General features: G+C 37.6%; 1 protein-coding gene across 1 annotated transcript in view; it reads right to left on the reverse strand.

Moving 5' to 3' along the window:
* Window positions 1-8,561: 8,561 nt before the first annotated feature.
* The window catches only part of LRP1B (LDL receptor related protein 1B), a 632,825-nt gene continuing 623,725 nt past the window's right edge, over window positions 8,562-17,661 (reverse strand). The window contains exons 88-91 of the mRNA XM_053947419.1: window positions 16,165-16,255; window positions 13,722-13,866; window positions 12,605-12,703; window positions 8,562-10,248 (exon numbers count right to left, since the gene is read on the reverse strand). Of these exons, the coding sequence (XP_053803394.1) occupies window positions 10,108-10,248; window positions 12,605-12,703; window positions 13,722-13,866; window positions 16,165-16,255 (476 nt within the window). The 3' untranslated portion in view covers window positions 8,562-10,107. The remainder of the gene's footprint in view (window positions 10,249-12,604; window positions 12,704-13,721; window positions 13,867-16,164; window positions 16,256-17,661) is intronic.

The raw sequence follows: 17,661 nt of genomic DNA on the forward strand, positions 1-17,661 counted from the left end.
GCCTTTGCTGAGAAGCATTTTACTGCTCTTTATGAATGAAATGTGGGATCAGGGCCTTCCTAGGATTGTTCTCTGGTGCTCACTTCTCTTGCCTTCTTTTCTGTTTTGTGAAAACCTCCCTTTAGCAGCTAATAATGCTGAAGGGGTAGGTAAGAGGAAACCAAAACAACAAAAAATCCCACCTCCTTAGAGCACCTGGCAACATGACAAGACACCAGGTATTGGAAATATCATCCTGGGGAAAGTCTCTTCTTCATTCTACCAGCATAGACCTTCCTCCAACCCAAAAAAACCTCAGAGGTTTCTCCAGCAGAAATGATTCAGAATATAGGCCCAGATCTTGCTCTTATAGGCATAATGAAATCAGCTGCATTGGCTACACTATCGTAGAATCATAGAACATCCAGGGTTCAAAGTAACCCACAGGCATTGAGTCCAACTTCTTAGATACATTAAATACTATCTGTGTGACTCTCTGACGCCCAGAATTTTGCAGAGGCATGGATGCAGCCTTGTTTGTTTGGAGTTTTTCTCTGCTGAAATATGAAGATATCTGCTCACAGTGCCAATTCAGTTTGGGAGTTAGCTCCTTAGAGATCGTGCCTGGCATCAGCAAGGGATCAATGCATGTCTTCACTTACAGAGCAAGATTTACAAGCAATGAAGTGGCAGTTCAGAGCTCTGTGGCCACTTGGACTGCAGTAAGGAGGAGACAGAGAGCAAAGAGTCTCCATGAGTCCCTTCCCCCTCAGATATCACACAGAGATCATGGGGTGCAGCAAAAGAGGACAACCAGACCCCTGTGGCCTTTGTGCTGCCCCACAGCCTGGCTGGAGGTGACATTCCAGCAGGTGACATTCCATGCTCGTGGGGTGTAGAGCGGGTCCCACCACAACAGGGTCATCTCTGCTTCATTTTAACTCCTCACTTTCTTAAGGGCTGTAAAAAGTAGGGTAGTTTGTCCATGATGGATGGGACAAGCATCTTTAAACTTCACCGGTGGAAACTGAGACATATGCATCAATTAAAAAAAAATATTAAAAAGTAAGGACAGCAAGTGCTGAAATTGGCTGTTTAAGGATATTGCTGTCACTTTGAAATTGGCTGTTTAGGGACACTGCTGTCACTCTTCAGAAATTCTGGAGAAATGCCTATGGAGGCTGCCTGAGCCATAGCTGATGCTGTTAAGGAAATGTGGAGAGGGCAAGAAGAACCCCAAGGTACTGTCAAGCCCTGTGATTCTGTTTTTTTTTATTCTTAATTAAGTAGTTCCCTCCCTCGGTGCTGTCCACAGGGTTTCTGTCATCTGTAATGAGTATGATTCTGTTTTTCTGTCATTCAGCTCTTCCAAAACACCACAAGTTTTTAAACTGCAATTCAAACTCTGAAATTGCAGGAAGTATAAATTAAAGGAACAGCTCTGTACAAAGAATTCAATTTCATATTATCTGTACCCATGGAAATCCAGTTAATTTCCCTGACTTTTTTCAACCTGCCAGGGAGTAGGAATTAAAAACACCTATGAAAACATTAAAGAAGTAGAATTGCATTTGAGTACTTTGGAATAGGAATAAGGAAGGGTTGAAAACAATTTAAGAAATAAGAGGCTTCCAGTAACTGAGTCCTACAGACTTCGGGTACACATAGTATCTATATTGTAACTCTGAAAACAAGAATTAAAAGGATCCTCTTGGATATATAAGGTGTTTTACTAGCTAGACTAATTTTCCATAACTTCCTGTGAGGAGTTATTATCCTGAACTTTGACATCCCTCAAAGTCCCCTCAGCCAGCTAAGGGAAAATTTAATTCTTCATAATATACACATTTAAAATAGACCACATAGCTTCAAATGAACACTCCTCACCAAAAACCACAAGTCTCTATTTCTCCTCTTTTTTTTTTTTTTAATTTTAGGTAACTTACATCTAGCTTTCCATGCACCTCTTGGAATCTTCATCATTTTGCTCCACACCTCTGGAGACAGTTCCCTCTCCCAGCACTGGTTCATGGAGCCAGGCAGATTTTGTGAGCTCCCCAAAGGCTCGTCCCAGATCTAATCTTGCTCTCTTGCCATTACAAGACAGTGTAGGTGTTTTTTTTTTTAATTAAGAAGGGCCTCATTTCCCTTCCTCTGAGACACAACTGTTGCTTTGTTAGGTCAAGGAACATCTCCTCTCCTGATGGACTAATGAAGTGCTCCTTGTCCCAGGGAAGGTAACGCTTCTGTCCCCTCCCTCCAGAGAGTCACCAAGCTTGTCTCAGGGTGAAGTGTCCTTTTCAATGAACTTTCATATTTTACATCAAGCTGTACAAATAAACACACTTGACCCAGCAGTGCAGTGGAGTTTCAATGTTCCCAGGTTATTGCCTGCTCCTGGCTGACATGGAAGCTATTAACCACCCTGGGATGACTGACCTCAGCATTTTTCTCTTTGGCGGACGGTAGCAGTTGTTCTGATATTAATGATGTCAATGAAAATAGGATGTGATGCAGTAATATGTGACAGGATCCAGGTTGTCATACTGTATTTATGGGATATGGCTATTTAAACAGACAATATGATTGCTGCTTTTCAATTTTCATTATGGTAATTGATTTGCTGTTTCATTTACTGCTAATGTGCTTGTTAACCTAAATTATTTTATTCCTTCATTAAAATGTTAATTTAACAAAGCATATTTCTGAAAGTCTACTTTTAAGAGATATGTGAGAAGAAAATTCCTTTAAGGTATTTTCAAATATTGAAATGTTAGCTACATTTTAAAACACTTACAGCAGTAGACACAAGTTGTAATGGATGTATGAACTTTTTACTGCAAAAAAGAGGTTTGCCCTGCTGATTATAGACCCTTAAAAGTAATTTAATATGATTTCTTTCAATTTTGATATTCCTTAAAGAAGGACACTGTTATCAAGTCAGATGTGCCTAATTAGGACTTTATCAGTGACAAGAAATGCTGTTCAATCCTTTAAGACTTATTAATTTTATATCAAAACGCATGAGAGCTGTCATGTAGTTTGCCAGATATTCTTAAATCTGGGTAGATAATATTTGGTTTGGGATTATGGACAACTGAAACTGTCCAGCATGACTCAGTCTGGGAAATAACCAGCTAAGAATTTTGTTGGGCTGAAGAAGTGGGGCCGAACCCAGTGGTGGTGCTGGTGGTGCTTCACCCCATGAGTCCTTCAGTGGGACACAAGGATGTGCAATCCCTATTTCCCTCCCAGTCCTTCCATGCCTGACATTCCTTTCCAGCTGCTGCCACGGCACTCGGGGATTACTCTCAGCTCTGTGTCCCCGTGCCCTTGCATATTTAATCATAATTGGAAGTCAAGTGACTTTTACGAGACATGAATGTTAATTACCTTTCAAATTGCTGGAGAGGGTACTTTGTCTGGAGTTCCTCTGATTGTGGTAATTAATTAGTTGTGTGAGGTCAGCCTCCTGCCTTGCACAGTTCATTGAACAGCGTCTTTTCAAATATTTATAAAGATGTTTTAGTACCTATCACTGAAAGCTGCATTAATGTTTTAATTTAAGCAGGAAAAAAGCACAACTTAATCCTGTCAGACACAACTGTGGTAATATATCTACATAGTAGCATTCTCAAATTAGGCATTATATTTTATTTTATTCATGTTCATTAAGAATAGGGGAGAAATATATCTGATTCTCCATTGTAGGAAACAAACTAGAAAAAAATGAACTAGAGCTAAAACTGTAGAAAAATTTACATTAAATTACTTTTCAAGGCAATGAACTACTAGGATTTCAGGAATTTCAAGATGATTAAAATAGCTGAATATATGCAGAAAATCATCACAAATCTTCCTCTAAAGCTTAACATTTTCTGAAATGTGTCAGATGAGACACATCAGGGCAGAGCAAGGTCTGAACCCAATCACGCACACAAATCCCAAAGAAGGTCTCTCTCTCTTTATGACAGACCAATTTTCCAACTGCCTGTTGAGCTACAGAGCCCTACAGGTTAGATAGGTTCTGTTTGTACCACCATAGCTCACCACAGCCAGTGGAAAGGGCACCAAAAGTCCATGGGATCTCCAGCCTGGGGGAGCAGGGGCTGCACACCAGCCTTGGGGAGCTCACACACTGCTTTTATTGCACAGTGACTCTGGTTCTGCTGTACAAAGAGCCCTGGTACACTCTTACTACATAAAAGAAGTTTCAATGACTGCCGGGCTCTAACTGGAATATTGGAACTCCTGAAGTAAGGACAGACATTGCTAGTCCAACAGGTCTGATCACTGGAGAATGCACTGGACACCTTTATCCACTTCTACTCCCCAGTGCACTCCTCCTGCTCTGAAAAGCAGCAGCAAAGACCTTTTGAAGTTGAATGCTTACAATTATACAGAAAAATGCAGGATATGCACATATTCCATTTGTGTGTCAGGTAGGAGAAAAGAGATGTCCAGAATTACAGACTTACCTGGAGCAGAGCAACCTTAACCTTACACATAAACTAGACCACTCATCCCATCTTGTTTTATTCTTCCTGAAGGACATCTCTCCTGATGTATTACTATAAGACATGGCAGACCACCTCCCAGTATGTGAGAATATTACTTGAACATTTCTTCCTTTTCTCTTTAAAAAGAAAAACTTTAGCTGCTATATTTACATTTCAGTCATCACTTCCTGATTTACCAAGTAGTTAATCTCATATTTCACCAAGGGTGCAGAATTTCTGTTGGGCAGCTCTGGGGACAGCTGGCCACTCTCTGAATGTGAAGAAAAGGCAGTGTGTGATGTCCACAGCACAGCATGAGGGCTGAGCTGGAAGGCAGAAAGCTCCTCCCGAGCTCCTTGCTGCAGTTTTGCTATCAGGTGTCACTGCTCTCATACCCAGCAACCTCGTGCTCTTCAGAGCTTCATTCCTGCTTTTCTATCAGACCAGGGCTCCACTTTGGGATACTCCAAAGCTCAGAGTCCTCAATGGAATTAAAACTTTGCCCTGACATTGGCTGCTGCTCTTTGGATGGAGCAAGTCCACCGTGGCTCCTGCCCTGGTTTAGGTGTTGGTTTGCCACAGAGCTCGGTGAGCTGCTCACACACACAGGGCACCAGATTTAAACACCATCAGGTGGAAACCCATTCCCCGAGGCTCAAATGCAATCCCCTTGAGCTGTTCAGGAGCTTCGACACTCACCTGTTGAGCAGGTCGTCTCTTCAGCAAGCACTCTCATGAATCTGCACACACTTACCTTATTCTCTTTATCACTATTGAATCATCAAACACCAACTCATGTGACAGAATGCTGCCTGTGCATTATAAACAGTGAGAAACTATTGGACTACATAGCTTGTTTCCTGAAATCTTCTGAAGTGCCAACTCTTGTAACATTCAAAATTGTTTCTTTAAGAAATATTTTAAGAAAAATGAGTGGCCAGTTTCTATAATCTTTTTTTTTTTCCCTCTCCAGCATGAACAGATACTTTAAAAGAGCTTTAGCAGTAATCCTAAATTAATATTTCACTTGAGCTTCCCTGGTAGTTTCAGCTCTTCCCTTCTATTCAACTGTGAAAATTATTTTTTACTCAAAGTAACTATAGATAAGTACTGATACTATACTATTCACTATATACATTTTGTATTTGTACACATCATGGTATTTTAAAGTTATTTTTTACCAAGAAATGGATCATTAGTAGGCTTAGTAGCAGTAGTGGAGGTCAGCAGTGTCATCATCTTCATTCCATGGAAAATTCATTGAACATCCTTTGAGGCCAGCAGACAATTCCCTCTATACAAGTTCAGCTTTGAACATCACTGTCAGAGGTCATGAGAGGCACAACACGTACCAAGTGACGTGCAGCTGGCCCAGGGAAGCAAAAAGATCCTTATGCCTTTTTCTTCCTCTTTGTCACCTTAAAATATGGGCACTGAATGAGAAACCCTTGCCTCCATGAGACCTGTATTTCACATGTGGAGATGGTAAGCACAGTAAATTAGTGACCTAGGATGATAATTATCCTTCCCTCCATCAGCCATCCTTCTGTCCAGCTAAGACTTGAAAAATTCCAAATGCCTCAGTACCTTTGCAGAGATGCCCAGGGCTGGACAGACAAGATTCATTGTTGGTCTGCTTGTTCCACATGAAAAATGTCTTCACTTTTAAGTCTGACAACCTTGAGGACCTTTTATCATCACTGACATTGCTTCCCTCTATCATCTTCTCATCCTCCAAAAAGGGGATGCATTGATTCTATTCTGATACATAACTTTGGTTATACATAACTGGTTCTATTGTGATGATAACTTTGACACATTTCCTGAAATTTTTACACAAAATTTAGTTAATATATGTGACTACACTGATTCTGACAAAAATAAAACAATTGCTGCTACATTAGGAGTTTCTCAGCAATCTCACTGCCAGGTAATAGACTGAAGTAGGAATTTTAAAGGCATTCCATTACAGAGCTTTCCTTCTGCAAACATCAAACACCATGACTGTCTTAGAAATGAGAAAGAAACAATTAGACTATGCACAGCAAAATAAATAATCTCAAAATAAATATTCTCAAATCTGCTTCCTAGTGTGTTCATTAACAGGACTGCACTGATGTTGCCAATCTCAATTATGTGGAGTGACTAATCAGAGTACCAGGATTATCACCCACCTCAATTTGTCATTTAGAATTTTGTCATCATTCAGAGTTTATGTAAACTCTTGTATAGACCAACAGGCCAATTACAAAGCAGAGACTCCACTGCACTATTATGTAAATAAACTAGAATAACTTCTGTGAGGAAATAAAAAATCAATTAGACAGAACTATAACATTTTCAACACATCCCTCTTTTTTTTTTCATGTTTTGCATAGAGATTCTCCATTCAGCAAAGAATTTTAGAACCTAGTTTGTGATGGAGCACATCACCTGTCCCCCTTTAAATTTAGACTTATTTCTGTTGTCTATTGAATGAAAACGTGGGTATTCCTTAGCCTAAGAGCACAAAGTCAATGAACAGTTCCATTTCTGTAAATAATTTTAACTCTTGCTATTTGTGGAACCCACAGAGAGCTTCCCATTGCCAAGCAAAATCATTAGTACTGTGGGAGAAAAAAATTATCCCGATGAATTCTGTGGAATAGTACAGAACTGGCATTTCACCTGAATGCCCACTGAATGCTTTCACAGGAAAACAACCAGGAAAAGCCTTGCAACTACGCTCTGAAGAGACAGATGCATCTATCTGTGATGTAGCCAAATTTTTTTTTTTTTTCACTTCTAAGCTTGTGTCAGCTTACAACAGGCATGATTCTGTGCTCTAAATAACAGCAAAAAGGCTGCGGGAATGTAAAAAGTTAAACATTTTTCTTGTCCCTTGTAAAATTGTATAGAATTTCCTGCCCAAAACCATTTTACTGAACTTATGAGGATGCACATATAAGTAATTGATCAGATCCTCAATTTTTCACCCTTCAGCTCCTTGTGTGTTCTGCCCACCTACAAAACCTGGGAATTCTGGGGCTGTGGAAGGATTGTGGAAAGAGCTGCTGTGGAGAACCTTGGTAAAGTGAAACAACAAACAAACAAAAACCATTGTGGATTGTTACAACTATGTGCAATTTAAAGATTATTAAGTATGGCAGTGGTAGAGCTCAGTATCTCCATCAAAATTCTGCCTACATATTTATGACCTCATTCTGATCTAATATCGAATATTTAATAGTTCCACTAACATCAACTGTGTATTCAGAAGGAAATAAATTACTATTTATAAAATAATTAACTCTCAAGCAGGTATAAAGTAAATAACATATCTCAGTGAAGGGAAACTGAGACATCACAATAAGTAAAATTCCTCAGGCCTGTGTAAGAATTCATGGTTTAAAACTCATGTTACTTTTATACCCACCAGATAAAATTTAGATCTACCCGAGTTTTAAAGATAAGAGATTCTTTGCCAGAAAATTAATGGTAAAGTTTCTGAATGTCCAACTATTTACGCCTTGTAACGACTGTAATTGTGGGGAAAAAAAAAATTAAAAGAGGCCCTAATCCATCTCTGATGATGTCAGCAGAACAAAGGCAGAACCTGTGGAATCGTAGCTGTGTGGTATGAAACTATTTAATACAGTATTTTTATAGAAAAAATAATAGCTTTAAAATTCTATTGACATTAATATACAGCTATACACCTAAGTCATCCGAACACGTGCAGAGCTGCAAAAACATTCAAATAGAATTTGTATAAAAAGCAAAAATTTTCATTAAGAAAATGGATTTAGCCATTTGTACAAAGTAATGTTCTTTTGCTTCAATTTGCTCTTTCTTTAGCTTTCATTTTATAAGTTAAATTTAAAAATTAGTCAACACACTGAATTAAGTATGTAGATTTTCATTTAAATAAATCAGTCAACAATTTTTTTATAAAGTATTTAACACTTCATTGTAGAAACATAGGCAAAATGACTATTATAACCAAAATGAAAAATACTGTTCAATTTAAAAAAATGTACTTAAACAAGAACCTGAAAAAGTTTATGATATGCATAACATTGTTCAAGCAAAATTGCACTAGTATTACATAAATCAAGAGTTTTATAAAGGCCCCAATATGGCAAAGTTTAGAAATAGGTAGTATGCATGCACAATAGTACAACAAAAATCTCTTATAAAACAGCAGTTATTTTTGTAATGCTTGTACAAAGGGAATAAAGAGCAACCACAAACATATTTAATCTGTTAGGTTAATATATTATGATAGCTAAAAGTCAGTCATGTCTAGCAGAGGAAGGAAGAGTCCTCCACAGTATATGTGTGAATACGTCTTTTGTGCCTTTAAAGTTATGTATAAAATATTTTGATTCAGTTCAAACCTGAAAGCAATTGTATTCTTTATTTCCATAAAAATTAAAAAAAAGGTGAGTTGGATTTTGCCTCTTAGCAACAACAGAAAACAGGCCAGGTCAGAGAAGTGCTGGAAACCGATAATGATGCTTTTCACTTTTGATACTCGGACTTTGATATTGAACCCAGACTACTGAAACTTGGGCTTTGCTAAGGTTTCACTAATATGCAGCTTGGCTCCTTTTACCTCCACAATTCCACAGTTTATCTTAATTTAAAGAAACTGCTGTGTTTTGAATCCTTTAATACCACTAAATGGGTGTGAGGGGTTTAATTTATGATTGTCAAAACCGAATGCTGTGATCATCTGAGTGTGCTTAAGGTTTGGGGTCCGGCTTTTTCCCTACTGCTGGGTGTGAGTTGAGGAGTTATTAATCCATAAGAACTGCGTGTGATTAAGTGAATAAACATGTAAAGCATGTGTAGGCAATGCCCTCTTGTGCTCTAGGGTGGCTACTGTCCTACAGGACTGTTGGAGTTTGTATGCTTTGTCCCACAGCAAGTAAGGTTTCAGCTTCCAAGATATATCATTGCTATGTTCTATAAGGTTTTAATAAATACAAAGCTTGTTTACATGGTATATATGTTTAGTATATCATGTACAGTCACTGAATTTCTGAAACATAATCATTGTGTTCATGCAGATCATTAGATGTTTCACTTCTATAGTCTTGTTTACTTCTTGGCAACCTAAAGCTAATTTAAAAGCAAGTTATGTTTGTTTGTGAAAAGTTATCTAGCTTCATCAGGATCTGAAGAGAAGTTCTAATGGGCACAAAGAAGAGAGTAGACCATTCAATCATTCTTTCACCATTTAAAATAAACAAAATTACACACTGTACTACAGCTTCCAGACTACATAATGAAAAAGTGCAGATACCATCTTCATCGATTAAGTAGAACCAAAAAAGTTCATAGAAAATAGATTGCTCATTTTCACGCTACAAACGAATAAGTTGTTTGCCATTTTAACAAATTTAAAGGTGTGTTATTTCAGCAGCATTGTTGTAAATTGTACCGTAGTGCAGTTTCTTTTTCATAAAAATACCTTACAAATGGTCAGTCAAAAGTCATCAGCAAAAGAAAAACCCAGAAAACAATCAACCAAACAAAAAACAGAGGTAATGCTGATGCCAAAACAATTATAATACTGTTGGTACATAGAAAAGTAATCCTTATATTTTATACATTTATACAGAGTATAAAAGGTAACAGCAGATTATGCCACAGTCTCCCTTATCCCAATATCTATTTTCTTTGGAAGAAGTTCTCTTCTTTCATCAACACTTGCTAAGGAGTTTCGACAGTTTTGTCCATCCACGTATAACTTTGCATATACTGGATTGGCGTAATTTGTTGGCTGCAGAGAAATTAAACAAACATTAGACCAGTCAGATTGAAACAAAATTAGCATTTATGGAAATGGAAATGGCTTGTTAAAGCAAGAACAAGTACACATAAAATACAACAGGACATATTTAATAGATACCTGGACATCTGCAAACCTGATGATGAGTTAATTATTTAGTCGAAAATTAAATTCATGATGAGACATGCTATTAAAGCAACCAATGACATGACATGCAGCATATTATGATATTAAAACCACAAAAACATTGACAAATATGAAATTAAAAACCTTGAAAAAATGTCTCTGAGGTTGACTTGTCCACCTTATTACACTGGAAGATTTCAGAATAGGTATGAAGGAGTTTATAGGGAAGGTGCACTGTGAGACCATGTGACAAGTTTAACAGTAGAAAACTGCAGCCAACAGTTTCCATATATTACCTGTTCTAAGACATCAGCATCCCATCAATAGCTGACCATGTTTTCGAATTCTGTGGCCCAAATACACAACATGATTTGACCAAAAAATTCAAGACTTTTGTCATGTAAATTAAACTTTAATAATAAACCAGCATAACTGCTAATATATCATAGTAGTTACAAATTGAGAAGTCATTTCTCAGCAATTTTGGTGGTTTGGATTGTAATAAAAAACATCTGTTGAAATGAGTGGCACTTCAGCATAGGACGAGTCCATTTTTAATGCTGCAAAGCCCTTCATTGTGTGAGAAATCCCCTGAGTCTCCACTACTTCCTTCATACTTTGTGCCTTTATTGTCTCTGGAACTTTGCTATCCAATAAGTGTTCAGCTTTTACCCACGAAAACAGGAAAGGCACCTTGTGTCAAAATCCTCCTCTTTTCATAACTAATTTATCAGCACTGCTTTGCTTCCACAGATACGGAGTGGAACACCAACAAGCTCTAAAAAAGGAAAATAATTTGCTTGGTGTAATATGAAGTGGCTAAACTTTGAATTGGCCAAACCAGAAATGAGTAGGTTTTCCTGACTTGAAAATATCCTGAGTACACCCTGGGAAACAAGAAATGAAAAAATGACTTTAAGTCTTAGTTCTTCCTTTCCTTGTTGCTCAACTCTGTTTCTGAGCCCAGGATTCAGATATTCCTCAGGCTGGATAGCTACAGCAGCTGCTCAGTTAGTGATTAAAAAGCTGCCCATTCCATCTATTACAGATGAAAAAGTGATTGCCTCGTGGTCCAGACTTTCCTGGAATGGAGGCAGAACAAGGTGAGCCACATTTATTTATTAAAAAAAAAAAAATTAAAAAAGGTACTTTAAGTTCTACCTGTCTGTCCCCATAGATCTTTACTTTTGTGGTCATGATTATAATCAGAAATTTAGTTTTATTTCAATTGTTAGGACTTTTTTACTTCATTGACTCCTATTATTAAGGATGATAACCACAACAGAACAGAGATCCTTTGCATCTTTGCAGTGCCTTATTGAGTTATTAAAATTATGCAAAATAGTAGGGTCTGCCTCATGATCCCTCTTTCAGTGGTACTGATGGCACAAGGCAGTACAGTGAGGTGCAGAAAGAAGCTGGAGTGACCAGAATTTAAGAGAAAAAGTTAAAGATGGGTGAATATTCTGGCTTTCATCATCCATGGTTCTGTGCTCTATCAGAAAAACCACACCCCATAAAAATTATTACATTTCCAAATACAACATGTTACAATCATGCAAGAACATGAATGGCACAAAAGATGGATATATATTGAGGCACATGAATATTAATGTTGTATTGATGTCTTTTTTGTATCTTAAATCTTTGTGTTTGCAAACCTCATACTAAGTTGTAGTAAAAAAGCCAGTGTTTTAGAAGGAGCTCTTTTATGATACAAATCCATTAAAATCTGAACAATTGTAACGTGCTTTGCAAATATTGAGGGAAATTGTTAATTTTAATGTGCATCAAATTCCTCTAAAATAAAAGCACTTGTTTCCATTATTTGGGACCATCTTTCAGTTTGATAAACTTCATTAAATGCCTGTAATTACATACAGATTTCAAATATATCAGGATACATGGCTGTGAAGACCATGCTAAACTTGTATAATGTTATGGCAAAGCATCACATCGCTTACTGGTTTTATTCCTTTCCAAAGACATTTGCAGTTTTAGATCATGTTATGATGATGGTACAGATGAAATTTTGTATGCAGAGGGGGACCCTTTATTTCAAATAGAAAATTTATTTTTTACTGTCATTCTTCATTCCATTAAAAGAAGAAAAACAAAATTAAAAACAAACAGAAAATGCCTCTACTCAAAAATGACAGACAAACTTTCTTTAGAAAGGGGCTGTGGTGGAATGGAATGGACTTGGATCATCATTTCTCACCCCTGTTGATAGTGGTCCTTTCAAGTCAGAGTTTAGGTAGATTGATGGAGCTGTGTGGGGAAGCTTGAATGCAGTGGACCCTCCCCCTATGTATCTGGCCTGTATAAACAGAAAATTTCAGTTTCTGGGCTAATAGAGCATTTTCCATGTGTACTTATCAACACTGTTAAATAAACAGTGCACCAACTAAAAGCATTATTTTAGAGTGATCTACATTTATTAAAGCCTCCTTCCAGGCAATCCTCAGCACGAAAAATTCTTACATTCAATACGAGAATAAAATCCAGCATTTTCCGACCATTTTCCACTAAAGGATTAGGGCCAGACTTCACAATAAGCATTGGCTCAGCCACTCTGCCTCCAGTGAGTAACTCCATTTCCAGCTTACCTCCTGCACTGAGCACACTGCCTGCGTGATGCAGTGATGACATTCCTAGAGCTATCAGTAATCCCGTTATTGCTTTGTCAGAAATGCCACAGAGTGATGGCTGCCCTTTGGTGTGTGTCTGATTACGGAGCTCCGGGAGAGATATCACGGCATTACCCCGCTCATCCCGTGTCACATCACTCAGGCACTTCAATCACTGGAGTGGTGCTGCAGGACTGACAGCATCTCTTACAAGGAAATGATAATACTTACTAGCTTTGTGCAAACATTTAATCTATCTGCCCCGTCAGGAATCCCAGTTCCTCGTGCCTTGGCAAGTTTTCACGCGTGAACTAAGTTAGTCTCGTATGTATGCATGCACTCTTTCATGCTTCAGACAGGGCTGGGCAATAATGTGTTTCCAATTCTAAATATTTGCCACTAGGTTGTGGTTTGCCAGCTCACAGACATGTCTGCCTTGACAAAAAAAAACCCAATCATTTTGTAGTTAATTTCTAACTCTATTTTGATAAAATACAGGCACCAGGAAAAATCACCATCAGACAGCATCAGACTACAAAACAGCTGTTAATATATATATGACATTTATTCTAATGAAATCTAACTTAGTTTTATATTCATTAACTAAATCTAAATGTCATTGTTCTACATTTCTATTCGTTACATTTAAAGACAAAACCTTTGCAAGACATAAAATGGCTTTGCCACTAGAAAGAGAAAAGAAATTACCTTTTCTGCATTTAGAGTAAAATCTGAGGCTAAAAGACCACCTTCACTGTGGTCATGGCCCACCTCATACATGTTATATGATGGATTGCCAATTTCTACATTGATTCCTCCATTAATCATGGGCTGTCTTCTGATAGTTTTTGTCCTGCAATGCATAAACATACAAAAAAAAAAAAAAAAGATAGTGAACTTTCAAGTAAGCTGTTGGGTATTTTGTTTCTCTTTAATCTCTAACATCAACAGGGTGAAAAAGCATTTCCTGCAGAGACAATCAGAGAAAATCCTTCCATTTTCCAAGCAAAGTAGCAATCTGAGTCTACGTATAGATCTCACAGAAGCTGGAAGCAGAATGTTGCTGTTTTTCTCAGTTTAGCTATAGTGGTATGGATCCATACAAAGTGCTAACTTGCTGGATACAACCCTGACTTCCTCCAGTTATTTCCAGATTTCCCTCACTTCCAAGGAAAGCCTTGCAAAGTCATTGCAGATTCCCCGCAGGAATGAAGACAGAGAGAACATGAGTCACGTCCCCTTGCTCATTCATTTCACTTCTATTTCCAACCAGCTGCCCAAAGTCAGCTGTAAGCTGAGGACAAGCAAATGGTTCCATCACGATGCATTAAAAATGTATGAACTTCTCATCATTCCAGTTTGTATTCCCTGCCAGTGGTGATTGGAACGCTGAAGTTCAACTTGAATTTTCTTTCAAGCTTTAAATAAAAGACAGAGCCATATTTTTAACCTTGAATTAGGTATCAATAAAGATAAGTGATTGAGTTGAATTGTTTCTGTTGCTGAATTCATTTCTTTAAGCTAAGGAGGTGATTTCAGCCCGAGCAATTGAAATAACCTCAAGAGGGTAATTTTTTCCCAGTGCAATATGTTCTCTAGAATTACAAGGGAATAATAGGGAGGTCACAGTCAGGATGATAACAGTCGAGTCCTCTTGTTGGCTGAGTAAGATGCAGTCAGTGTCTGAAATCCAATATACTAAATGATCCGTATTTTTCAGAAATGTCATTGAAAGAAATATTTCCTAAAATAGGCACTTAACAGTAGCATGCAAGTGTTGAACAGCTACACCTAGTTTAACACTTGACAATCTTCTCTGAAGAGATAAAATAACTCTAAAATACATTTTAAAATATAATTTTAAGAAGAAAGCCCTTTATTGAGGCTAGTTTTTATTTCTCCACTGAACATCTATTATTTAACAAGTGATTCTCAGTAACCTAAATAATTTACAGAGCAGCAACTGGTTTCAGTATTTGGCTATCACTAAACTTGGCATTTTAGGTGCAGCAGCACATAATGACATCCATGGAGTCTGGCAGGGTCAGCATTACTAACAGTATGGTCAGGAAATGTATTTATCTTATTGGCTTTACAAAAAAAGGTTTTAAAAATTGATGCTCACTAGTTTACACCAGAGTTTGCAGGGGAGAGAGATGCTGCATGTGATGCCAGATCACAGTAACTCAAAAGATTCTTTTAGCCTGGAGCACTGAAATAGCCTTGTAAATGTCCGCGTTTGCAGAAACAGCAGATTCATCACTTATTTCTAAAGGACTTAACAAAGAGACATTATCTTGGTTTCAGATGTGGGGTAACAAGCCCCAGGAGAAAGGAAGCCAGCTGGTCAAGGCCAGCAAGCAGGACAGCTACAGGCCTGAAGTGAATGGCTTGCTCTCTGATTCCCACTCTGCCTTCCCTAGTGGGCCATGTCCTTTTTACCAGGAATCTTCCCTTGCTAAATCTGCATCACCTTCAACATGATGCTCTTTGAACATGTGAAGGGTAGCAGCTCTCTCAGGTGTCTCGTACAGCAGAAACACTCCTGCCTCCCCTGGCCACCAAACGTGGCCTTGGAAGAAATGCCCAAAGTCAAAAAGCCAAACTTGAGCTCATTATCAGCTCTAAGGCAGCTAAATTCAAGAGAACAAAATATTCCCTGCTCAGTGCTGGATTTTTTCTTCCTGTACAAGATACTAAAGGACCACAGTAATGAGGAAAAGGTTTGGAACTCTACAGTAAATATTCTGAGTATTGTTTACATCTTCAATATAACTTGAAGATGTAAACAATACTCAAAATTTGAGTATGTGGTTTCAATGAAACACATTCATTCTCTTAAGTTCTCTAAGTCTCTGGATAAAGTTATTGTATTGTACAATAACTTTAGACTTATACAGGATTGAATAAAGTGGGTAAGAACTACAATTTTTTATCTACTGCATGAGGAACTTAAATATCAATAACAGATGTGGTTGTTCCAGCAAGAACCAAAATGTAACTGATTTGCTGCCTCCAGAAACAAGTCTTGGGTAATTTGCTGCATTTTTGTCCCTCACATAAAGTGATTTTTTTTGTATATTGGGAAGATGCAAATACTTGAGAGATTTTTTCATATTTTCACTTCATAAATCAATATCAAATTACTTACCTTCGTTTTCTTTTGCAAAGAAATAGTCCAATTACAAGAGTAGTGATCAAAGTCACCAGTAGAACAAGAGGAACAATGATTGCTATGCTTCCTAAAACAGAAGGAAATATCATTGAATAATCATGGCTTCACAGCTGTAAAACAGTTAAATTAATTAAAAGAGAATAATTTCCCACACCAACAATGCAATTTCACGTGGTGTGCTTCACTCATCAATTTGAGATTTTAATGCTGATCAATAAAAAAACCCAACTTCATTACAGTTAATAGTGTACACACAAGTACTTTTATGAACAAATCAGGAGTTTCCTCTTTTTGGATACCAATATAATTTGAATTAATTCCCTGCCCTCATTTGCAGCAAAAGTCCATGAAAGCCTGGAATTGCTGAACAATTTGGACTGGAGCGGCACAGCCAGGATCTTCAACAGTTTAGGTCATGTAATTATTAATTTAAAATATCCAGTAGGCTTAGCTCTGGTTGAAGAATTAATTAGTATTTATAGGTATCTATTATCTTTATTTGTGGGAAAATAAAAAGCAGCATCTTCATTTCTAGATGGTTGGTGCATTCCTGCATTTTGCTGCATTTTACTGCATTGTAGTCGAGAGCCAACAATTTTGCTTTGTTGATATAGGCAATCACAAAAACTACAATAATGTTTAATGCAGCAGAAAAACAGTGCACAGATCAGACAGCAATGCTAAAGGAAAGGAGGGAACAGGGAAGAACAAAATGGGCTTCACATTATTTTGGCAGATAATTTCACTGAAATGAGACCATCTGCAAAAATAAGGTCAGTAACTGTACCCTCATTTCTGAGCCTTACTTTAAGTGTCTGTTTCTAAAGTAATGCATGCAACAAGTAATTTTATGTTATAAATACAGGACTTATGAAAGCAGGAATCCAGGATAAAGCCAGTGTGGAGAGGCATGTATTTTCTTTAACACCACAATCCGTAACTGGTGGAAACCAAAAATATTGCTGGTTGTTTCACTGACAACATTTATTGATTTATTAAAAAAATAAGCTGCTGGCAGTGTCTGCTCTACATTAAGCACAGTCTAAATAAAGAATTGAAAACTGCTTTGAATTCTGCCTGAAGGCTTTCTGCTTGAAAGCCAAGTCAGGTTGTCAGAGACACGAAATGAAGTACTGAATAAAAACTTGAAGCATCCTGAGTTCACTTCAGTTTATGAGGATTCAGCATGTAAAGGATATTACAACAAGGCTCTTTTAAGAAAATATTTGATAAATGACTGTGTTAAGTTCTAGTTAGGTGACAAAAAAAAAAAAAAAAAAAAAAAAAAAAAGGTTAATTTTGTCTTGGCATGTAAACACTCAAAAAAAAAAAAAGCCCTGAAAAACATCCCACCAGGTGTGAGTTACCATTTGGTGGCCACGGTGCAGCCTGGGGTCTAAGAGAAGCCCCTTCCCCAAACTGCAGCTGTTATTCCCTCACAATGAAACAGTGACCCAAGTTCTGCCTGGGAAG

This window comes from Vidua chalybeata, chromosome 7, assembly GCF_026979565.1.
Source record: "Vidua chalybeata isolate OUT-0048 chromosome 7, bVidCha1 merged haplotype, whole genome shotgun sequence".
NCBI lineage: Eukaryota > Metazoa > Chordata > Aves > Passeriformes > Viduidae > Vidua > Vidua chalybeata.